A 25,054-nucleotide genomic window follows, 5' to 3' on the forward strand; every position below is an offset into this window, starting at 1 on the left:
TTCTTCATGTTCCAGATGGGTCTTTATTGGTTTCATGTAATCTACACATTACATTGAAATTGTATGACAGACCATTGAACATGTTAACTCCTTTAAGCCATAAGTATCACACTAATTCCAGAAGGCTGAGTGTCTGTGCTCTTCCCTTGTCACTAATTAATGAGCTCTCCACACCTGGCGCATAATTGAAAGGAAAAACCTGCAGCTACTTTACCCTCCATGGAATGAGCTTGATACCCCTGCTTTAAGCTATCAAATGGGGAAATAACTATTTCAGCAGTTAAAACACAAATACAAAGGATACATTTAAACACAGCCCCAATTCAGAACTGAAAATGATTGGGAAAAAATAAATTAGGCTGCTTGACGTGGCCATTTTGAAGGGACACTAAACTTGCCCCTAAATATCTTAAATAACATTTCAGTAACTTTCTTAAATATGTTACTAAGCTATGATACTATTCTAAATCATTGTTTTAAATAACTAGTATATATAGTTGTGTCAATGCGCTTTAAATTCCTTCTTGTACCTCCTGCAAACATTTGCCAGAGTCCATTCCACGCATGCACACAATCTCATAGGTGGAGGGAACTTCTTCACATAAAAGGTAACATTGCAGAAAAGCCTGCAAGCAGCTTTTTGTGGGGCACAAACTAGAAAAATATATACTGTATTGGAATGTATCAAATCAGATATGTGATGAAATAGTGTTTTATGATCAGTTGGTGAATATTTATCTAAATGTAGCATTTAGTCATAGGTAAAGTGAAAACCTTGTCTCTGATATAAGAGGTTATTGGCAGTCAGAAATGTTTCCTAATGAAACCAAAGTTATTCATTGCCAACAGAGAAAAGCAGACAAATGTGACATGTACTTTTAAATCTGTTATGTCACCAATAGTTTGCAGGAAATGCATAGAAAACACAGGCTGAATAAACCATACTCAGGGCTTTGACATAAAATACAGCATAGGAAAAAAAGTTATGCCTTCAGTCCAAACATAGCTCTGCTACACTTTTCAAATAAAAATGTGTGGGGAAAAAAAAAACACTGCAAGTGTGAGAGCATCAATCCAGCTTTGAAACAGGAAACGGCTGCAAACAGGAGCCTCTGGCTGATGTAAGTGTGGACTGTGTTTACAACTGTACCTGCTACACAAGAGGACCCCCTATGTCCCTAGGGCTCCGTTCCCTGAATCAGAGATAGGTTAGAATGTGAGTAGATGGGTTGCACCCATCTCGCCTCTCTCCTGTCAGCTCAGGAGCGTGACACCATAAAAATCGCCAGATGACAAACACCCTCCTGACTGACAGTGTTTAAATTAAAGATGTTTGGAAACTAAGGAATGGTTTTCCTCCGTCTCTGTCGACTAGGTTTGACAGGAGATGTGCTCTGAACAGCAGGTGGGCCTGTGTTGAGTGACGCACGCCCTCAGCTGCCGTGACAGGGAGAACAGAAATGAATGTGCCACTTTGTTTCCACACAAAGGCACGGAGACAGAGGTGGCAGGTTGAATGGGTCCCACCCTGAAGCTTGCCTGCCAACAGTTCCTCATGTCTCAAGAGCTATATGCACGTTAGAAGTCTAACGGATCTGTTAACCCACTAAATAAAAGTTTCTGCGTCACTCAGCTATCTTATTAGCGAGACAAATCATCATTAGGCTGTGTTGCAAGTCGTAAATACTGAACAATCCTTTTCTCCATTATAAAAAGAAAACAGCCTTTGTACCAACAGCTGCTAGAATACTCCTCTTCATCCCTGGCTCTTAGTTTGTTGTGCACCTTGTGTTTTCTGTCTAGCCAGGGCAGTGTGTGTGTCAGGTACGCATTTACCAGCATCAGGACAGGAAATTATCACGTGGGTTTTAATGGTTTAAAAAAAAATAACACAAACCAATGAACACACACGGAAAAATTGTATCACCTCACTCATTTCAGGTCAATGCGCCTGACGTGGTGTACTAGAGTCAAGATCGAAAACTGTCTCAATCACTTGTTACACTTAACCACTTACAACTTGGAGATGAAAAAAATATATATACATTTACAATTAATATATTGAGCTACTGAGTGTGATTTTGGCTGTCTTTTGGCTAGGTTGTTTGGAGCGCACTGCATCTACAAAGCAGACATGTCAAAACTACACTGAGGTGGACAGATGTTGATTTTCAGTGCCATTTCCCCCCCTTCTTTTACAGGTGGCAAGTTTTTCCTTCTGTCTGTCCATATGGCAACCATCATACTGGTGGGGGTTAGAGACCATCAACAAGAAAACTCAGATGGAATTTACTAGCCCCATCAGCACAGACTTGCCTATAGATGGAGCACATCATGCAAAATCAAAGTCAATTTGTAAAATCAAATGAATACAGCAATTGGAGAAGATACAGGCAAGAGTAAAAAGGAAACTGAGGAACATTTGGTCCAAGACAGTTCTATCCATCTCCATTTTCTTGTGTTGCAGGGAGGTGTTTGATGAGGGTAACATTATAGTGACCATCACTCTCTCTTTAATCTCAACAGTTTGTCAGAGAGACCTCAGTGCATTGTGGGATGTAAAGTTAAACCGTAAACGTGTCCTTTCTTGGCAAATAAAAGGAGAAATACGAAAGTAAAAAAAGTTCCTTCATTTTCGCCCCCTACAAGATGGCGTCTGTGCTTGTCGTTCTCACAGGCGTTTCTGAGCAATGAGTGACCCTACGATGACTCCTGTAACCAGCGTCATCCCCGCCAGCAACCACTTCTTAAAGTTCTCCTGAGACTTCCTGCTCTCAGCTGCAGCGTCCTTCCCAAAGATTTCTGCAAACCGGTCCTGGAGACAAGAGAGAGAGAGAGGGAGTTAGCGTTTAAGAGTTTTAGATCCCCAACAGCCAATGGCGACAGCAGGTCCGACGCATAACAAAAAATACATTAGACAAAAATACTTCACATTTAAAAACAGACTTACATTACTACATTTACCTTAACTAGGTCAGATAGGGTAGAGGCGTTGTGCTGTTTTATTTGTTTTGCTTGAGTAATTTGAGATGGGTTCCATGTGATCATGGCTCAATACAATACTGTGGGTGGCCTTGAATTCATTCTGGATTTGGGGACTGTGAAGAGTCCCCTGGTGGCAAGTCCGGTGGGGTAAGTATACATACAAAAATAAAAAGTATGCGGACAACCCTTCAAATTAGTGGATTCTGCCATTTCAGTCACACCTGTTGCTGACAGGTGTATACAATTGAGCATACAGCCATGCAATCTCCATAGACAAACATTGACAGTAGAATGGCCTTACAGAAGAGCTGTGACTTTCAACGTGGCACAGTCATAGGATGCCACCTTCCCAACAAGTCAGTTCGTCAAATTTCGTTTAAAGTTTGTGGTAGATCATTAGTAAAAATAGAACAGTAAAGGGCCAAGACCGCTGCCTTGTGGATTACCACACTTGATATATTTTACATTAGAGAAGCAGAAAACGCTCTGTTCTATTGGACAGATAGCGCTCAACCCATTATAATGCAGAGGATGTAAAGCCATAACACATCTGTTTTTCCAATAACAGATTATTATCAATAAGATCAAAGGTTGCACTGAAGCATTGGATCTGGTCAAATTATCAATTTATTTTTTTTGCTAGGATCCGGCAGCAATCTGATTGTCTGAGAACCACCATTTTTCTCCAGGCTCAGATTAAAGATATGACAAAGAGGAGTGGCAATGTAGTCTACTACCATCTTCAGTAGCTTTCCATTTGAGTCGTCAATAAGAGATGGCTTCTCATTATTGACGGACCAAGATCTTTCATGCATGAATATGATGGCTCACGTCCATGGAGCCTTAACAGTCAGTTTCTTAAAACTTCTTTGGGATCGGTGTCCCGTCCACGGGACGTTTGAGCTAACGTAGGCTAATGCGATTAGCATGAGGTTGTAAGTAACAAGAACATTTCCCAGGATATAGACATATCTGATATTAGCAGAAACCTTAAATTCTTCTTAATCTAACTGCACTGTCCAATTTACAGTAGCTATTACAGTGCACAATGTTGAACATGAAAAGTTAAGAATAAACAAATTTGGACAGTCTTGATACAACATTTTGAACAGAAATGCAATGGTTCAGTCTAAAACTCTGCACATACACTGCTGCCATCTTGTGGCAAAAATCTAAATTGCACATGGGCTGGAACGATATTATGGCCTTGCTCTTGCATTTCATTGATGGTACATAAAAAACAATTCTAAAAGTTTTTTTTTTTTCTTTGCATCATCTTTTACTAGATCTATTGTGTTATATTCTCCTATATTCCTTTCACATTTCCACAGACTTCAAAGTGTTTCCTTTCAAATGGTACCAAGAATATGCATATCCTTGTTTCAGGGCCTGAGCTACAGGCAGTTAGATTTGGGTATGACATTTTAGGCGAAAATGTTTAAAGAGGGGAGGATCCTTAAGAGGTTTTAAAGACATGCTCTGGAACTTTGGCCAATACCAAGTATCTTTTAACCTCCAACTCTAGGCTGGATGTGTCAATGTGTAATAAATACTCTGGGCCAGCTCCCTAGGAACTCGAGTTCTAGTCAATGAGCTTCAGCCCCTCGCCATTTGAGTGACAGCTAGCAAGATGCACACAGAGCGCAATGACATGGTGCCCATATGTGACATAGTATGCCATTTTCAGGGACCACTTCTGGCTCGTTAGTGCCATGTCCAGAACTACTACAAAAGTACCGGAGAGTCGCTTTAATAGGTGCATGTCAATAACTGGAAGAAACATTGTAAATGCATCAAGTGCAGCGTCTGAAAGCTTCTCATTACACACATCAGACCAAATCCTTTTTACATCTTCAACATTGGAGTCACTACAAAACGGCTTGTATGATTTCTTATACACTATTTTGAGACACAGCCTTTGGAACTTGGGCTTTTCTAAATAGAGCCACTATATTATCGTCACTTCATCCACTGGGTCTGGATACAGCACTAGTAAAAAGTTCTACAGTATTAGTAAAAATGTGATCAATACATGTAGATGATATAGTTCCTGTAGTGTTTGTAAACACCCTGGTAGGTTGATTAATAATCTGAACCAGATTACAGGCACTGGTTACAGTCAGAAGCTTCCACTTGAGCGGACAGCTTGATGAAAACCAGTCTATATTCAGGTCATGTTAACATCATATACACCATCATCCAGATATTGACTGTTAGCACTTGGTGGCCTATAGCAAAATAAGAGGCTTTATATGAGGAAGGTGAACTTGCAACCACAACACTTCAACAGCATTAGACATGAGATCCTCCCTAAACTCAACAGAATTAGGTGAAATTACACCCTTTATCATATGCAGTAATCTTAAAATCAGAGCCAAATCGGATTAGAAAGTAACCAGAATTAGTTGGCAATGCTTAATGTGTCTGTTGAGACAAGTTACAACCACACACAAAATCAATCCCCACCCCTCACAACCACAAGTGTCCCTACACCTCCAAGCTACAATAGTAATGAGGGGGGGGTGTTCTGACATTTTCATCAATACTACAGACAAAAATATAAATGTCACCAGCACCTCCACCATCACAAAACCTCCCCATGCCGTTAATTTGAACTGCAGTAACCCCCAAGTGAATATCTTTCCTTGTTGACAATTTCACCACCATGGTGTCATCCTTAGCCCACCCCTTCCAGTAATTCATTCGAGAACAACCCAGAACATTGACATAACATTCTGCAGTTCTGGCTGCAGCCACAAGAGGGAACAAGCTCCCATTGGATGATTCATCCGCTTGTCTGGCACTGATGTTATGGCTGGCTGGGGTGGGTGCTTTAGTGCAGTGAATAGTGGACAGTCTTGACTGGGCAGTAAAATAAATAAATAAATATTCTGAAACAAAACTGATTACTATATAAGCCAAATAGTTGACATAACTGAACATGCATATGGGGACTCAGAAGAGCCCAATCAGACACAGCCTCAAATAAGACAGAATCATTGGAGACATTCCAAACATGCTGATTTGATTAAAGACGTGTGGTGTGCGTCTGACACCCCGCTTCCTTCCGCTCTAACAGGGTGATACATCATCACTCCTCCTCCCTGCTGACTTCAACAATACAGAAAACTTAACAACGGAATATGGGAAGAGGGAAGCACAGAAACAGCAGGACAACGCCAAGACGGCTATGTTGGTGTGTATACATGTGTGGTGGCAGGTAGCCTAGCGATTAAGAGTGTTGGGCCAGTATGCAAAAGGTCGCTGGTTCGAATACCCGAGTCGACTAGGTGAAGAAAAAAAAAATCTGTCGATGTGCCCTTGAGCATGGCACTTAACCCTACTTGCTCCTGTAAGGTGCTCTAGATAAGAGCGTCTACTATACTGCACGCATGTGTGTGCGTCTGGTAAAGGGCTTCTGAAGAACGGAGAGATTGATTTCTTAGGAGAGGCCGTTTCTGAGAAAAAGAGTGGGGCGGTGACATGGCGGGGGCAGATAACAGAGCAATAGAGACGGAGAATCATTTTTATCAGGGCCAGAGAGGTAACGAAACGCAAAAAATGACCAGTCTTGAGGACCTTCAGCTAGCACTGCCAGACAGACAATACTGCAGGGCTACAGATACAAACATACTCCCATGAATACTGTCAATTACACCCAGTGTTCACATTCATCACCGCACACTTGACTAATTGATTCCGGTGGAAACACTTCAATTAAAAAAACAACCAGGGGCAAACCAAGCTACTGTAGGCATGTCAACATGTAACTAGCACAGGATCCAGCAGCACTTCACAAGAGGTGAAGCCATGGAGAGTATCGCTCCCTGTGAGAACTCCTTGAAGAGGTATGGGTGGAATGTTGTGGGTGTAGAGAATAAAGATTGCAGTTCATGATTACGATAAGGCATGTTAGAGTACAGAGACAATGTGTCATTGTTTTCATGAAATTTACTACATTTCACTTCACCTCTGCCAAATAGCTACTTGTCACCATCTCCCTATTTTTCAACCATACCATCTATGCTCATATGTATCTTTGTTTGTCTTGCACAATGGAGCAATAGTACTCAGATCTCTAAGCTCCACTCTGCTTCCTGCGATCCATCATGGCAGCAACATACTCAACCCTGTAGTCATCAGTGCTTATAGATCTCTGAAGCACATTGTACCTGCCCAGACATGCCTATAACACACACACACACACACACACACACACACGATTGAATCTATATAGGCCTACTGTATAACCACACTTTCCTAGTGAACTGGGTTTTGAAAAGGCCTACATGTTAAATTACAGGCAGTAAATCACACTGACACATTAATATTTATGTGTACGTCTTTGACTGGTTCGGTCTCAGTCACTACTGCAAGGTAGCTAAGCCTAAACTTGCTCGCTCTCTCCATAAAGACTTTTCCACCTGTTCCCCAGAGATGTTAGGTGCTAAGCAGCACCTGTTCCCCAGAGATGCTATGTGCTAAGCAGCAGCCATTCTAAGGTGTTTTCCAACCTCAGGTTCTCTCGGTGTTTTTCAACCGTTAGATGAAGAAAGAAAAAGGTGGAAGAGGGAAGGGGGAAAGAGAAGGGTTTGTGGGACAGAGTAAAAACAAGATTTCATTTGAATGTTGCCATGGTTACCAGAGAGCAGCTGATCGGTGTGCTCGGATCTGATAGATTGCCCAAGACTAGATTCCTGAGAGGACAGAACATTAAGGCAATCAACACCGGCCCCTGAGTTTGTAATGGGTTACTTCACTGTTGCACCACCATCATGACCTGTAACCATGTCTCCATGGTGAAACTGTGCACTAGATTAGTCAGAATACTTCAACTGTTTTAATGAAATTGGTTACTTTAGAGACTGAAGCAATATTTGGAGTCTAAACTTCAAAACCGAAGTGTTTCTCTCCATAATAGAGCCCTTAATTCCCCAGAGAGGCTGAATTGGCCAGAGCCTCTCAACCAACTCAGCAGCAGCTGATCTGGTCAGGTCTCTTTCAATAGAAGCTTCAGTCTGGCAAGCAAAAGGGAAAAACGGCAGCAGGACATGGTTGCTAAAGAATTAAAACAATGCTAAAGGGGAACGTTCCATTCAAATGCAGAAAGTAATCCAGAATGTTCAACTACTTCTGTGAACTCCAGAATGCTGGCATGGCCCTGAGCACCGAGAGGCCTCTAAATAGAAAAAAAAAAGCCAGAATCCGCTTTAAACCAGCCCAAAGAAAGACAATGGAGGGTTGCAAAACCTATTGGTCACACTGGCCGGATGTCCTGTCAAATGCTGCATTCTTCAGTGATTGGACTGGAGATCTGAATTGAATCCAGTACTTGAGTAATGAGTACATCACCTCATAAGAAGGACATGTCTTGGACATGTTTTGAATTTCCTCTGACCTTTGCTGAGTCATAACGAACTAAGTCTCTCTCTCTGACCCAGTTGTGTGACCGTAGACAGGGTGCTGGTTACAATCAAGAGCTGAGGGGGGATTTTAACATGAGAGGATGACAGTGTAAAGAACAAGCTGTCACTAGACCAGCTATAGTCTAGTCCAAAGCAACTCTTCCTGCTTATTGCAACACACAGGACATGTTGTGCTTCTGGTGCAAAAGTACAATTCCACATCGTCAGAGTTGTTCTTTTTTGAGTAACCGTGGCGTTTCAGGACATCTTGCTGCTGGCCAAATATGGTGAACTGAATATGCTCATAATGATCACAGTTTGACCCTTTATCTGCCATCATGTGATGCTGCATTGAAGCATACAGGGCGAAACTAGACTAGAGTTGAGGCACTGCTCCCACCCTCAGAAAACAACTCACCATGCCTGTCGGCAGATCATCATAATTAGCTATGAGGACTGGCAGACAGTCATCCTCCAGAGAGTGTGAGAGTCGGGCTTTGTGCCAAACCATGGGGCACTGCAGTGTGGGGGAGGGGATGGGTTAATAAACCAGGCAAGTCCCCGGGGGTAGGTTCTGTTCTGCCTTTAACTTTGCCTGCTCAAGGAGAACACCATCTAGCTATAAAGACTGGTGTCTGATTAAACACAAGAGTCCACACTAAGCAACACTGCCATTCATGCCCCTTTAATTAAAACACCCACGCAAGGGTGAAGTTAGAGACAACAATACATTAGCTAGGATGTGGTCTGGTAAGGAGGTAAATAGGGATCAAGGAACTTGAACCCAGATGAGGTCCTATGGTGACATCCCAGGTGGCTGTAACAGTTACTGTAGGTTCTATACATGACGGAGCTGGCATTGAGGGTCTGACCCCTTTCTCGTCTTCGAATGGGTTTTTGTATATGTGTCCCTGCTGATCCATCCGGAGGTGAATCCATGAATTAAAGACGAGATTAATGAGTCAGGACATTCAGGCTCAGACACCAATCTGTTCCCCTTCTCACTGGGTCTCACCAGCAGCGCAGCCCCATTCTGTCACCACTGCACTGTGTACAGTCTAGGAAAAAAAGGGACCACAGCCGCCACACAGAGAAATGTCACCAGCAGCACCACATAAACTTGAACCCCCAAAAAACACTCGCCCCCACTAACACCCCTTACAAAAAGCGGCAAAGACCTACCATCTGTCTGAAAGAGAGAAAAAGAGAGGGAGAAGAGAACATGATAATGTATGCCAGAGGAAGAGATTAATGAGATAGTGAGGGGTGCAATAAGGGCAGGAACGGAAAGAAAAAAAGAAAACATTCTACAATATGGCTTTGTTGTTATTACCTTGTTATGCGACTGGTTGGTAATGATCATTATGATTATAGTCAGCTTTATCGTCATTACAGTGCCATCAGATTCTGTCATATTTCCTGGGCACCATTATCACCATCTGTCAGTTTCATACATCACATCTACCACACTAATCCCATAATCTGATATGAGTTATGAGAAGACAGAGCGAGAGAAGAACATGCTAAAGAGAGGGGTTAGATGTAGCCTATAGAGTCGAATAAAGCAGTAAATAAGAGAAACAGCAAGAGGCAGATATTCAGAGGGACAGAGAGAGGCAGAGAAAGGGAGAAAATGAGGGAAAGAGTGAGAATGAGGGAGGGGGGAAAAGAATTGCTCATGACCTGATTTTCCACACTAAGCCTGCTCAGAACTGGAGCAGAGAGAGCAGCAGCCAAGCAGGCCCAATTTTTCCACCAAGAGTGCACCAAAAAACAGACTGCTGCTGCTCTAGTTCTATACAACTAACACACAGCAGACATTCATGGTGTCGCTGAGTCATTGTGGCCCCATCTCAGGTAGCTAACTAACGCTGCTCAAACAGTCCTGGCTGTATGTCTCCAGGGCCCAGCAGTAGCAACAGTAATGCATCTGCTGCCTGTAGCCCTATTAGCGTGACGGTTGTACAGTAGGTTACATGATGCCCCAGACTCCGCCTGCCGACTGCAGAAGACCTAGCCACCACCACCCTGCTGCACACAGACTGAGCCAGATCAGCACAGCTGGATGTCTGGAGCTCCGTGCAGAATCAGACGCATGCAGCCATATATAGAGCACAGTGATGGCTCATTGCTCAGTGTGGTGATGCTAAGTTGGATGGCAAGCTGCGTTGAAGTACACCAAGTGAGCCAGTAGTGCTGCAGGTCAGGCTTCCACATCGCTGGCTGATAGAGGCTATACAGTGCCACCAGAAAGTACTTCTACCCCTTGACTTATTCCACATTTTGTTGTGGTACAGCCTGAATTCAAAATTGATTTCTACAATACCCATAGACAAAGTGAAATAATGTTTTTAGAAAGTTTGGCAAATGTATTGAAAATGAAATACAGAAATCTTATTTACATAAGTATTCACACCCGGAGTCAATACTTTGTAGAAGCACCTTTGGCAGCGGTTACAGCTGTGAGTCTTTCTGGGTAAGTCTCTAGGAGCTTTCCACACCTGGATTGTGCAACATTTGCTCATTATTCTTTTCAAAATTCTTCCAGCTATTTCAAAATTGGTTGTTGATCATTGCTAGACAACCATTTTCAGGTCTTGCCATAGCTTTTACTTAAATCTTTTTGAAAATCTAACTCAGCCACTCCAGAAGATTCAATGTTGTCTTGTTAAGCAACCCCAGTGTAGATTTGGCCTTGTGTTTTAGGTTATTGTCCTGCTGACAGGTGAATTAATCTCCCAGAAATCATACTGAACCAGGTTATCTAAGATTTTGCCTGTGCTTAGCTCTATTCAGTTTATTTATCCTGAAAAACTCTCCAGACCATCGCAATTACAAACAAGCATACCCATAACATGATGCAGCGACCACTATCACCATAAAATGCATCAGTTTTAGCTAGATTTTATTTCTTTTTTTGCATGGGCTGCATCTCAAATCCACTGCATACGCCGATGTCGGCCTTCCGCATCAGGAAGGTGGCCGAGCTACAGCGGTGTTTGTCAGACCATGATATTATATATTTTTTTTTAAATGGTAGCGTCCAAACATTTGGGGCTACAATCTAATATAACCACTCTATGGAAAGATGAGACGCTCACAAACATGATGGTGTGTTCCATTTGGTCTACGACCCCCAAAAGTGTCACAGGTCGCATCAGAAGTTGGTACCGCCGATGTGCCAACTTCTGTCTGTAGCATTCAAACCGTTTGGGCTACAAACTAGTATGACCCCACTACGGAAAGGGGAGATTCTCAAGAACATGGTGTTCTCCTTTTCGCTCTAAATGGAGGTGTGGAGGTAGTTGCGCCAAAAAAAAAAAAAAAAAGTTATACATTTTAAATTCAGGCTGGAACAAAATGTGGAAAAAGTCAAGGGGTGTGAACACTTTCTAAAAGACACTGTAAAGCGAGGGGAGTTGCCGCTAAATGGACGGCACCATTGGGCAAGACCTCATTACGCAGACACAAACTAACACATACGAAGTCAGACCAGAGATCCACTGTTGTCAACACAACCATCTACACGGAAAGTATTCAGACCCTTTGACATTTTCCACATTATTACATTACAGCCTTGTGCTAAAATATATGTTTTTCTTCTCATCAATCTACACACAATACCCCATAATGACAAAGTAAAGACAGGTTTAGAAATATTTGCAAATTAGTTCAAAATAAAAACAGAAATAACTTAAGTATTCAGTCCCTTTGCCATGAGACTCGAAATTGAGCTCAGGTGCATCCTGTTTCCATTGATGATCCTTCAGAGGTTTCTACAACTTGGAGTCCACTTGTGGTAAATTCAATTGATTGGACATGATTTGTAAAGGCACATACCTGTCTATATAAAGGTCCCACAGTTGACAGTGCATGTCAGAGTAAAAACCAAGCCATGAGGTCGAAGGAATTGTCCCTAGAGCTCCGAGACACAGATCTGGGGAAGGGTACCAAAAACATTTCTGCAACATTGAAGATCTCCAAGAACACAGTGGCCTCCATCACTCTTAAACAGAAGAAGTTTGGAACCACCAAGACTCTACCTAGAGCTGGCCGCCCGGTCAAACTGAGCAACCGGGGGAGAAGGGCCGTGGTCAGGGAGGTGACCTAGAACCTGATGGTCACTCTGACAGAGCTCCAGAATTCCTCTGTGGAGATGGGAGAACCTTCCAGAAGGTCAACCATCTTTGCAGCACTCCACCAATCAGGCCTTTATGGTAGAGTGGCCAGACCAAAGCCACTTCTCAGTAAAAAAAAAGGCACATGACATTGGAATTTGCCAAAAGGTACCTAACGACTCTCAGACCATGAGAAACAAGATTCTCTGGTATGATGAAACCAAGATTGAAATCTTTGGCCTGAATGCCAAGTGTCACATCTGGAGGAAACCTGGCACCATCCCTACGGTGAAGCATGGTGGTGGCAGCATCATGTTATGGGGATGTTTTTCCAGTGACAGGGAGACTAGTCAGGGTTGAGGAAAAGATGAATGGAGCAAAGTACAGAGATATCCTTGATGAAAACCTGCTCAGGACCTCAGACCGGGGTGAAGATTCACCTTCCAACAGGACAACAAAGCACACAGCCAAAACAACACAGGAGTGGCTTTGGGACAAGTCTCTGAATGTCCTTGAGTGGCCCAGCCAGAGCCCGGACTTGAACCCCATCGAAAATCTCTGGAGACCTGAAAATAGCTGTGCAGCAACGCTCCCCATCCAACCTGAGAGCTTGAGAGGATCTACAGAGAAGAATGGAAGAAACTCCCCAAATACGGGTGTGCTAAGCTTGTAGCGTCATACCCAAGAATACTCAAAGCTGTAATCGCTGCCAAAGGTGCTTCAATAAAGTACTGAGTAAAAGGTCTGAAGACTTATGTAAATGTGATCAGTTATTACACACACACACACTTATAAAAACCTGCCTTTGCTTTGTCATTATTGGGTATTGTGTGTAGATTGATGAAGGGAAAAAACGTTTTAATAAATTTTAGAAAAAGGCTGTAATGTAACAAAATGTGTATGAAGTCAAGGGGTCTGAATACTTTCCGAATGCACTGGATCCCTAGACACTGACTAGTGTCTTGTCCCCTGGCTGCATCCTGCAATCTCATCCAGCCTGTAGCGTACAGGTCATGGTGGCTGGATCCCCGTCCAACCCCGGAGGAGTGGAGCAACCAACCTTCCTTGAAGGTGAGTTGAGCAGAGCCCCCCCATCCGCTCCCCCTACAATCCCAGTGCAATGGATTGGCCCAGTCTCTTCTTCTCCCCTCAGCATCAAACCTACTGCCTTAGACTGATGGTTTTGTAACAAGGCTGAGGGAGACGGAATCACACCATCTGTTTACTGCCATTGTCACTCAGTCACTGACACCATCACTCACACTGAACATCAACACACAAAAAAATACATGGATGGAAGACTGAACACAAGTAAACAATTTATACTCAACATAAAACATAATGGGGGTTGTTGTTTTTGAGCACACAACACTGTTACCATTGAAGAACTGCAAACAAGGCTTTGAGTATTCTGTGCACTGTGTAGGTCAGAGAAACAGACAGACAACGTCCAGATCATCTACAATCTATCGATGACAATGACTGTCACTATGCGTTTACATAGCAGCACTTTACCTGTAGGGACAGCTGGGCACAGCAGATAGCAAACCGCATTACAGTGCGTGTGTGTGTGGGGGTATGTGTGTGTCGTGTGTGTGTGGTACGTGTGTGTGTGGGGGTACGTGGTCGTGTGGTGTGCGTGTGTGTGTGGTTTGTGGGGGTGCGTGTGTGTGGTCGTTTGTGGGCGTGTGTGGGGGGTACGTGTGTGTGCAGCCAGAGGTCCTTTGTTAAAGGTGGGCAGGTGAATGGTCTACATGGTGCTATTCCTTCTCATAATGCAAAGTACAGCACAAAAAGCTAACACATTCACGCAAACTTTATTTTAATTCAGAGACAACATACTAAACACAAGTTATATTATGAAATGTACACACGAAAACGCAAATGGTGACCAGGGATGCGAAGGTGGGAGGGGGTTATAAGAGGCTTCACCTGTCAGGGGAGAGGTGGGGGAGGATACCGTCAGCCGTGATTGGTGATCAAGTCAAACGGATCGAAAGAAATTAGGAGAAATGGATGGATGGATGGTCGGATTGGTAAACAAACGGTAGAACAAGACTTTCACAGGAGACTCATGAAGACCTCAGAGACAAAGGATAAACGCAGGAAATTGAATAGTTTCTCTATTTGCGTCCTCCCCCTCTTCCCAGTCCCAACTATCATTCTCAGAGCTGCTCTCTCCCACTGACATTCCAAATGAGTTATCAATTACTACATTAGTCTGCCAGAGCAAGGTCCGAGCATAGCCCCCCTCCAAACAATTTTTTTCCGTTATTGAATCCTTGGGGCAGAGAGAAAAATGTGCAGTTGTATAGATAATCTTGTGCTATTTTACACATTTTGCCATGAGTCAGATACATTTTAGAGCTAATCTACACATTGTCAAAATATATTTCCTGTAATAAAAAAAAAGAACATGTTCATTTGCTATATGGGGGGCCTGTCTTTCAGGTGTACCTGCAGGGGGGTGTGCTACTCTAGCGCAGTCAGAACAAAAGCATTTACCGAGCACATCCAGATACTATTCACCCATAATTGGTAATAACCCAAACCCCCTCTGGCATTCTCTCTCCCTACAACCCGCACTTCCCTCCCTCCATTGCCTGCCTACCCCACCACTTCTCCATCCCTCCTGTACAGGCCATATAGCAGTAGGCTACATTACATACATGTGTTTAGCAGATGTTACTGCGGGTGTAGCGAAATGCTTGTGTTTCTAGCTCCAATAGTGCCGTAATATCTAACAAGTAATATCTAACAATACACACAATCTCAAGTAAAGGAATGAAGAATATATAAATATATGGACGAGAAATGTCAGAGCGGCATAGACTAAGATACAGTAGAATAGAATACATTATACATATGAGATGATTACTGCAAAATATGTAACATTATTAAAGTGACTATTGTTCTGTTATTGAAGTGACCAGTGATTTCAAGTCTATGTATATGGGGCAGCAGCCTCTAATGTGCTAGTGATGGCTATTTAGCACTCTGATGGCCTTGAGATAGAAGCTGTTTTTCAGTCTCTTGGTCCCAGCTTTTGATGTTCTCTTGCTAGAACAAAAGATATACCTGCTGCGTTCCGCCGAGCTTGCGGTTTCTACTTGTTGAATCGCCCTTCTCGTCAGTGGCCGATAACGCAACTGAGCTAATCAGAGCGCACAAACCTCCACGTGGGGGAGCCGACAGGAGTGACAAGTAAGAACGAGAGCATTTTCCCCAGTGTAATCCACCTGCTTTTCATCAGAATTGTTCGAACTAAAACAAAGTATCTGAATACCTCTAACGTTTGCGTCGACATTTGCCAGTTAGAACATCGCTAGCTGTTCCACTGACTCTCGGCAGCGAAACAGGCAGCTGCTTCATTCAAAAACAAATCCATTGTGATTTAATTATGTTGCTAGCTACACTAGTAATCTAGTGGTGGCCATTTGGCTAGTATCAATATGGGATTACTAGAAATTCTAACTAGCAACAACATTAGCGCAGCTTGCTAGTTCGCCAAAGTTAGCCATCTACAGCAGGCACCAGCTAAACATCTCTTAAGCTACTGCCAACTTGTGGTCTGGAGGATTTTAACGAGGCTGATTGGCATACGATCTGTGCTATCTGAAGAACAAAAAGTTGACTGCCGACACTCCGGGCAGAGGTTCTAAGTACCTCTCTGCAGTCAGTATCCTTGGTGTGTCTAAGGCTTAACACGTTTCCCTTTCACTCAATGAGGATTCCACCTCACTCCCTGTCCTTATTTCTCAATCTACTGACTCCTTCCATTCAGTTTCAAAACCCTCTTTCCTCTTAGTTCCCTTATCTTACACAAATAAAAAATGGGAGTCAGCAGGGACATTTGTGGTAATCGACCTTCTCAAATAGTATTGGAGTACCCCTGGACTAGCCGCTCTCTCTTACGACACAATCAGGTAATAGCTTCTCTATACATCCTACAGCTGCTTACGGCTGTGTGTGTGTGTGTGTGTGTGTGTGTGTGTGTGTGTGTGTGTGTGTGTGTGTGTGTGTGTGTGTCTTTGTTCCTGAGGACAGGAACAAAGAGAATGTGTAGGTGGTTCAACAGGTTAGTGTGACAAAAGAAAACCACATAAGAGAGTTAGATAGAAATAAGTAAACGAGTGGGCATTTGTTATCGGGAAATATAGGTTTTTTTCCCCCCTCCCCCCCCCAGTAGTGCGGGGATGTCCCAGGTGCTACTCAGAGAGGCAAGTGTTAGCTGGTTTCTATGTCATGAAGAGAACAGACAAATTCAAATCTCTCTCAGCTACTTCAGAGTTGTGTGCATTTTGTGACCAGTATGGAATGATGAATTGGGACTGTCCCGGTATAAGCGAGATACACACATAACATGAAGATAAACAGTATGTTAATGTGTGTGCATAGGAGTATGGGTCCGAGGAATGCATGTTGTGATCACTTAGTATTGTATGGCTTGAAGGCAAAACAAACTGAATTTGGGATGCGTGTGTGTGTCTACCAAACTACACACTTTGAGGAAATTACATCTGACCGAGGTGCTATTCCAACACCACAAGGAGAAGTGAAACTAAACTACTTGACTGAATCTGCTTGACTGAACACACTATTCCATTCAATATTCTTGCCATTCATGCCTTCAGCAACATTCAACACCTGATGACATCAAGAACAATGTTCAGATTCATTAAGGTGCTTCGGGGAGAGAGCTCAGGTGTAGGAAGGGACATGTGCTTGGGTGTTTTATCAGCATTAATTGCACAAACATTAACACAGCCTGGACTTTGTTTAAATAGAGACCTTGAAAGTGATGAGTTACTATTCACTTTAAAAGCGTCTAGTGGTTTGAGGCATTTATTCTGGTGCTTCTGGGTGTGATGGCAGAATATGACAGATGCAGAGCTGTGTCAGTCATCTGCCTGTTTTAAAATGATTTAAAATCAATTTCAGCTCTGCAAGCAACAGAAGACACGCCATCCAATCTGATGGCCCCTACCCACACAATGTACCCAATCAAATGCTAGTTTTCATAAGACCCATCGTTTGAGACTGTTCCAACATCCCCTTCCCATTCCACACTCAATCAAATGTCAGCCCACACAAAGAGAAAGAGCAGACCTTAACAGTGTCCTCCTTCCATCCCATAACACACCCACCCACCCACCAGGAACAGGACAACCCCTCTCTCAGCTGACCCAAGAGAAAACACTGCTTTCATCTGCAGGCAGATGGCTCAGAACAGAGGAGAAAGTGAAAAACAACCAGGGGAAAACAAAGGGCGATCTGTAAAGCCTAGCCTAAGCCTATACTTCATCCCACCCATGAAGACTTCGATCTCAGCCATAAGAGCTCACTTCGATTCAGCTGAAAACTCAAAGAAGCTGATCAATGCCCAGCTAACCAGAGGGAAACATCTCCATCTTCTCTCTGGTTCTTTCTCCTTGGGTTCTCCTTGGCTGACAAATTAGCCTCTCATATCAGAGGTCAGGCACCAGATACACACAGCTCACACAAACTGACATGATGCAACACACAGAGACAACGGGTGCTAACGTGCACAATCTGATAATGTTATCAACGACCTCTGGAACTGATGCTTCAAAAAACGAGCTAAAATTAACCCCTGCCCTTTCCCCAAAACACATCTTTCAGTCATGACTCACCCATCCTCCTTGGCTCTGGATCCAGGGTTGGATGTGGTTGTCCAGGTAGACAGTCATCCAGTCTGCAATCCGTCCCACTAGTGGGCTCATCTCCTTCTCCACACACTCTACACAGAGGGCCCCTCCGAAGGCAAACAGGCCCACCACACGTCCCCAGTTCACACCGTCACGGAAAACCTCATCCATCACGTTCTCGAAGCTCTGGTAGGCTGTGGCCGGCGTGATGTGCAGCTGGGAGGACAGGTCACTGAACGCTCTGGCATAACGCAGCTCAAACTCGTTGGCAGAGTCCCGCAATGCCTCTTTCACTGCGTCCAGGCCCATTGTCCGCTGAGGGGACGAGGGGGGAGACTGTCGCGGTGGAGTCCCAGGACTCGTCCCGTTCGCTGCGCCGTTGGGGTGTGTCGTGACTGCCGCCCCCCCTTCCGCCTGTCCCCCCTCAGTCCGACTGGGAGCTTCTGTGAGCCCAATGTGGTTGAAGGGGTAGTCTCTCTGTGATAGTTTATAGGTAATATAGTATACCACCAGTTCTCTGTTGTTGTAAGTCATAATTTGTTTCCTTGGGTTTCTTCTTTGCCCCCGGGTCTTAGTTTTACTTGCTAATGACACACCCCTTCAGATCAGGCCTCTGTATTTTTTTCAAATCGGTGTCATTCTTTGTATTCAGAAAATGGATGTCTTGAAGACAAAAAACAAGGCTGGTGCAATGGCTCAGACCCTGTGGTAAGAGAACAATAGAGATCATAATGAACATAATTCAATACAATAAGCATAGGTGGGTTGGGGAGGAGGGGAGCTGCTGTGGGCAAATTTAGACCTCGACAGGTGGGGTCAAAGTGCATCGCTTTAATTGGGGATGAAACAGATGGCAATGTTTGTCATTACCTGCCTGCCCCCACAGACAACCTCCCTTTTCCCCATGGCTTTGGAACAGTCGTGACAGGGCATGGTGCTCTGACTTCCTACAGACTTTATTTACCTTTATTTTACCATGTAGGTTAATACACATTCTAATTTGCAAGAATAGCCAGTATTAGATAAACATATATATAGTATGAACACATAACAGTTAACCTAATGTTACTTAGTAACCTGTAGTCAGATAAGTATTAACAGTGATTAACTTATTTTCACAAGTAAACCCCAAACTAAGAACAAAAACAATTACAAAAACATTTTTGTTGACAGGGTTCGAGAATAACCAATTACATGTAATCAGTTCCATATAACCTAATTACAAACAAATTAAACAGCTACATTACCAGCAAAACTACTGTATTCAGATAAAAGATACTTCAGAAAAACTAGATTACGTCTTGGATCACTTTAAAATTCAGAAAAGATGTGTGCGAGAAAAAAACCTGACACCTTTCTGTTTTCTCAATTACATTAAATTCAGCACTGAATAAAAGGTGCAAGTTCAAGTTTGTTCCACCTGAGTGAATCTGACCACAAGTCAGAGACCACTATGATGACACACCAAATGCATTCAATGGATCCTTTTTGTTTTCTTCTAATGCCTCTTATGGGTAAAGCAGGGATTTTTCTGCCAATAAACACCTAAATCCAAAATGTAATTTTCAAGATGGAAAGTGCGAACTTGTAATGACTACAACCTGATATAAAGTATGTAGAAAAAAATAAAATGGACCTATCTATATATTTTTTATAATATAATCTTTGAGAACTAACAATTACCAAAATAAAAAAACTGGACAGTCAGGGAGAATTGGAAATTCCCAAAACAATGGTTTTGTTATTTTTTTTGTTGCAAAAAATAAAAACAGCATTAGCCAAGCCAAAATGAATAGAATTGCAGAAAATTAGTTTTAAACTTAAATTCTCTCTCAGCTCCATGGCCAAATTTGTTGAATTGCAGGAAATGGTCTTAAACACAAAGAAATGTCTCTACACCGCCAAAATGGGGGCCTCTAAAATCCAGCCCGAATGGGCTGCCACATTCACCAACTAAACCCATTTTTTATCCAGAAAAATGCCTGGAAAGTAATGCAAAAGTAACTGAAAGCAATACGATTATTTGACCGGGTTTGGGTAATATCAAAATTACATTACTGATCATTTTGGGACAGGTAACTAACTAGTGACTGGAACAGATTACATGTATAATGTAACCTAACCAACCCCGTTTGTAGATACCCTATTTCTTCATTACTTTGCGCATTCGTGTCTTGTAAGACCACTGTTGGTCCTGAACCCTAACCTTTAACCATAAAACCTTAACCATTTTAAAATGTCATGTCAATAGAGTAGTGACACCACAAGGATCCCGGATAGTAAGGACCCCTGTTGTTATAACCCTTCACAAAACAGCACGTGGGAGAAACGAGGTGCATCTACCTTCCTCATACACTCTCACCCACCTTACCTTTTCTAATTGTAATAATAGTCCAAAATGTCACTATCTAGTACGGCTGGAGCGTTAAGTGTCTATTTTATAAGTGGGAACTCCAAGCAAAGATGACTAAATCGAAAATAAGAACACTAGAAATTACTAGTTAGTAGGTTACTTTGTTGCATTGGCTGTACTATTGAGCGTACTAACTTTACATAAGCCACCGCTAACCAGCACGTGTTGCTAAATTCTCAGAATTCCATGGAGCGTTTAATGTAACTTTTATCAAATAAAATGACAGCCCGTCCATATAATTTTGAGGGCAAATAATACTGAAAAATTAGAGACTGACAGTAACCTTCCAACTTTATCAAAACATAATACAGTAATTCGTTTGTATTGAGGTTTCATCAAAGTGGCCATTGATTTGTGTCTTACTTAGCGAAGAACAAGCTAATGTTATTATCACGTAGCTAGTTATAAACAGGGGATTCAAGACGGTCTACAACGGACATTGTTATTTTACCTACCTACACCAAAAATGGAATATCTTCAACGGCAACACTTCACTGAGCTGCTTTAAAAAATCCTATTGTACCAGTCCTGCTGTCAAAATCCGAGAAGGGAAATGAACTATTTCGATGTGGTATGAGTATCTATCTGTCGTGAATCCCCTGCTCTCGTGTGTGTGCGCCCAGACTTCTCAATCCAATACGTAACTAAGGCTGCGTTTAAACAGGTAGCTCAATTCTGATCTTTTTTTCCCTCACTAATTGGTCTTTTGAACAATCTGATCTGTGAAAAATACATTTTGTGAAAATATCTGATGTGATTGGTCAAACAAACAATTAGTGGTTTAAAGATCAGAATTGTGTAAACGCAGCCAATCCCCATTTCCCACCAATCAACACTTATGTCGGAGACCTTTAACCACTGCACCCACCCACAGCAATATGTCTTGTTGGGTAACATCGGCTATGGTTTTTACAATTTTAACATAAAAGGTAGTTGGCTACATTTGCAATATGCCGAGGCCGATTTAACCTAATATTTTTTTAAATGTCCGTGCTATAATTCGTCGCCAGTCATCTTGTATGACTATCTTGGGCTTGTGACTTGCACCTGAAATGTCTATTTTGGCTACTGAAACTGGTCTAAATTCACAATTTCTTTGCATAAGACCGAAGGAAATGTAGCTAGCTTGTTTAGCTCGCTTAGCTAAGCTTGTAACAATGTCATATTTCCTCTGACTAGCTAGCTAACGTCTTTCCCATTTAATTTTATGAGAATGGCTAGCTAGCAGTGGTTCTTTAGCTGACGTAAACATTGTCTCATACAATTAGCTAGCTTGGAGGTAACGTTAGCTACTAAAAGCCGCACATTCAACCTGATTAGCTAACCAATACGAAACGCTTACTGTAGAAACTTGAATTGTTGGCACGAAATCCAAACATCAGCAAATAGGATCATATCCGACATTTCCGCTGGAGCAAGAGGAGCACTCGCAGACTGACTGGCTAGCTAACCAGCAGATCCGACCCGCTTGCTTACAACTGCACTAGGGTCTGACAGGCTTCACATGTAGACTAAGAGCCAAGTTATGCTTGATCAGAAAATGTGGTTGGAGGCGCTGTATGGGTGTGAAGCACTTGCAGAGCCTCCTGAGGCATGCAGAGGCAAAATTGAGCACCATACTGCATCACCCAAATTCTGTAACAATGTGGAGGGTTCCAGTACAGCTCTGCATTGTCGTGATGGTAGATGGGGGCAGGAGGTTCTGTATAAACACAAACTCACTTCCTTCACAACATCTCTGTTCTGTGAAGCGCAAGAATTATGAATGCCCTGACTTGTGCAGATGCTATATCATCTTAAATGCTGCACGGTCAAGGCAGACATCGCCTTTAAGACACCACCGAACTGATGTGAGAGATGGCTTGGAAAACGTACCTCAATCCAGGGATGAAAAATGCACTGTATGCCAAATTATCCCTACTGTTACACCGAGAAGATTGTACTAGATTTTAACCGTTTTGTCATTCAGAGGAAGACTGTCTGACCCTAGTGCTGCTGTAAGCAAGGGGATCGGATCTGCTGTTCTGGCAAGCTTGCTTTCAATTTTTTTGTTAACTAACATTACTGTAAAAAGTATTTGCTAGGTTAGCTGGCTAAAGCTGACATTACTAGATAGCTGTTCCGCTCACAGACATTGAATGACTCCTACTTCATCCAACTCCATGAAAAGCTGCCTGTGTGGAATAAACTAGCCAGCTGGCGAGCTATAGAGAGTTTAAGAAGTTAACGTTAGCTAGCACCCTACCAAAAGAGGGTCAACCCTCTTCGACCTAACATTTTCATAATCAAAAGAGAACTCACTGGTTCCAAACATACTAGGGTTTACATGATGAAAATGAATACACATCTCTTTCTCAATAAACGTTTGAGTCTTTACAGAAGTAAATGAAACATACAGATTTAATTGTACCAGAACATTGACTGTAGCTATACCAGGTTAGATTTTGTTAATTTTTCTGTGGCTAAACCCCAAACAAAGGATGTTACGAATTTCCATGGTAACCTTTGTTACCCACCAATTGCATTCGACACATTCGGACGTTTGGGGGGGGGGGTTACAGCGCCACACTGGTCATCTTTAGAAACACATTGTCAAAAATCGCTACACTAACCTACAACAGTTGAGATTATTTCACACTTTCCATCCACTGAAACAACCAACCCAAGTCAAAAGTGCTGCTATAGAGCTGAATTCAAGGTTTATTGAATACTTCACCAAATGCTTGGAAGATTACATCACAATATGTATAGCACTTATTTGTATATTTATTTTACAGTTTGTATTTCTCCCATATACTGTATATTTATATATAGATCCCCAATCTTTAGGGAAAAGTAGAATTCCATAGTTGGAAGGGGGAGGAATGCTTCTCAAAAATATTTAAATGCACTTCAAATAATGACATACATCCTTGTTTCAAAAAAAAATGTAGACAGTATTAAACTACAAATGGTAAAGTGGATAGCTATACACCGACATGTTTAGGAGAAACGTTTGGTTTTGCTTCATTCTTTCTCCTGTCTGGTGTATTTTCACTGACAGGCTGAGAAAGTACTGGAAAGTTAATACGAGAGGGCTCTGTTCACACAGACTCCATAGGTGTAAAACAGAACAGGGAAAATAGAAAAATAGAACCGTTTGATGGGATAATAAAATCTCATCCTTGCTATTTACCATGGGCTTTGCCTTGTAGACCTTTACAGGACAATAGATTCATTCTAGAAAATAGCAATTAATACATTTTTGCGCTCAGAACATTGGAACCCTCCAAGACTCAAGTTTGGGGAGAAAACAGGAAATGTGAAAAAGAACATGCAGTAACCTTTCAACGAGCCCCTCAAGTAAACTGTCATGTAATAATCACTATAAAATAATTATAAAAAACAACAAATGAGTAAAATAGGGAATGTTAAAAACAGCCCATAGTGATTGACACAATGTAATTAATGGGGAATGGTGGCAGGGGAACAACCCAACAAGTGCAGCCATAGGGCTTATCCATTAGGGCTCTCTCTGGAACCAGTGGAGCCCCGAACACAGCCAGCCATTCCCATCAATGGTCATCCTAGCGTGGGACGCTCAATACAGGTTGTACTACAATACAAAAAACACAGGAGGCCAAAAACCAACCACCAATAACGTCAAATTAGAAGACATTTTACATAACGAAAAGGGACAGTAATAGGGATGAGCCTTGGTATCAGGCCAATCAGTTACAATATTTTTGGATCAGATCAACAAGCTCATCACAATGGGGGACACTGAGGATACTTTCCTGTCTTATCATTTGCTTATCGACACAGGTTTCCAATGAGCCTCTCTGCCAGTGGACTTTTCAGCATATTCAGTAATTATTTTTTATTTGCTTTAGCATTTGGATATGCATGTTTGTTCAGTCTTAAAAACAGAAAGTAATCAAATCAACAAATGGGACAAACAAAATCAGGTACAGGATAGATATATATACACACAGTGCCTTGACTTTTTTCAAAATGTTGTTACATTACAGCTTTATTCTAAAATGGATTAAAAAATAAATAAATCTTGCATATCAATCTACACACAATACCCCATAATGACAAAGTGAAAACAGGTTTAGGCATTTTTGCACATTTATAAAAAAAAATTAAAAAAAATTGAGCTCAGGTGCATCCTGTTTCCATTGATCATCCTTGAGATGTTTCTACAACTTGATTGGAGTCCACCTGTGGTAACACCTGTCTATATAAGGTCCCGAAGTTGACAGTGCATGTCAGCAAAAACCAAGCCATGAGGTCGAAGGAATTGTCCGTAGAGCTCTGAGACAGGATTGTGTCGAGGCACAGATCTGGGGAAGGGTACCAAAAACATTTCTGCAGGTCCCCAAGAACACAGTGGCCTCCATCATTCTTAAATGAAAGGAGTTTGGGACCACCAAGACTCTTCCTAGAGCTGGCCGCCCGGCCAAACTGAGCAATCTGGGG

The 25,054-nt window shown here is 42.4% G+C and overlaps 1 protein-coding gene across 2 annotated transcripts; it reads right to left on the reverse strand.

Annotated features, from left to right (window-relative positions):
• bcl2l1 (BCL2 like 1) lies at positions 1-22,148 on the reverse strand. 2 transcript variants are annotated; one of them, XM_014145964.2, is made up of 3 exons: positions 21,933-22,148; positions 18,163-18,880; positions 1-2,815 (listed from the first exon to the last, which is right to left on the reverse strand). In XM_014145964.2, exons 2-3 carry the CDS (start codon positions 18,709-18,711, stop codon positions 2,672-2,674), a joined length of 693 nt encoding a protein of 230 aa, XP_014001439.1. In that variant the 5' UTR covers positions 18,712-18,880; positions 21,933-22,148; the 3' UTR covers positions 1-2,671. The 2 variants fall into 2 exon arrangements, with proteins under 2 accessions (XP_014001439.1, XP_014001438.1); XM_014145963.2 differs by lacking the exon at positions 21,933-22,148 and adding an exon at positions 21,046-21,331.
• Between the last annotated feature and the right edge of the window lie 2,906 nt (positions 22,149-25,054).

The sequence above is a fragment of the Salmo salar genome, chromosome ssa15 (genome assembly GCF_905237065.1).
Source record: "Salmo salar chromosome ssa15, Ssal_v3.1, whole genome shotgun sequence".
NCBI lineage: Eukaryota > Metazoa > Chordata > Actinopteri > Salmoniformes > Salmonidae > Salmo > Salmo salar.

Bases quoted from the DNA above. Each gene is read 5' to 3' on its own strand.
- bcl2l1 (XM_014145964.2), bottom strand. From the start codon at position 18,711: ATGACTTACAACAACAGAGAACTGGTGGTATACTATATTACCTATAAA. The intron at 2,816-18,162 runs GTGAGTCATGAC...TCTTGTCTCCAG, and splicing joins TCCAGAGCCAAGGAGGATGG to GACCGGTTTGCAGAAATCTT.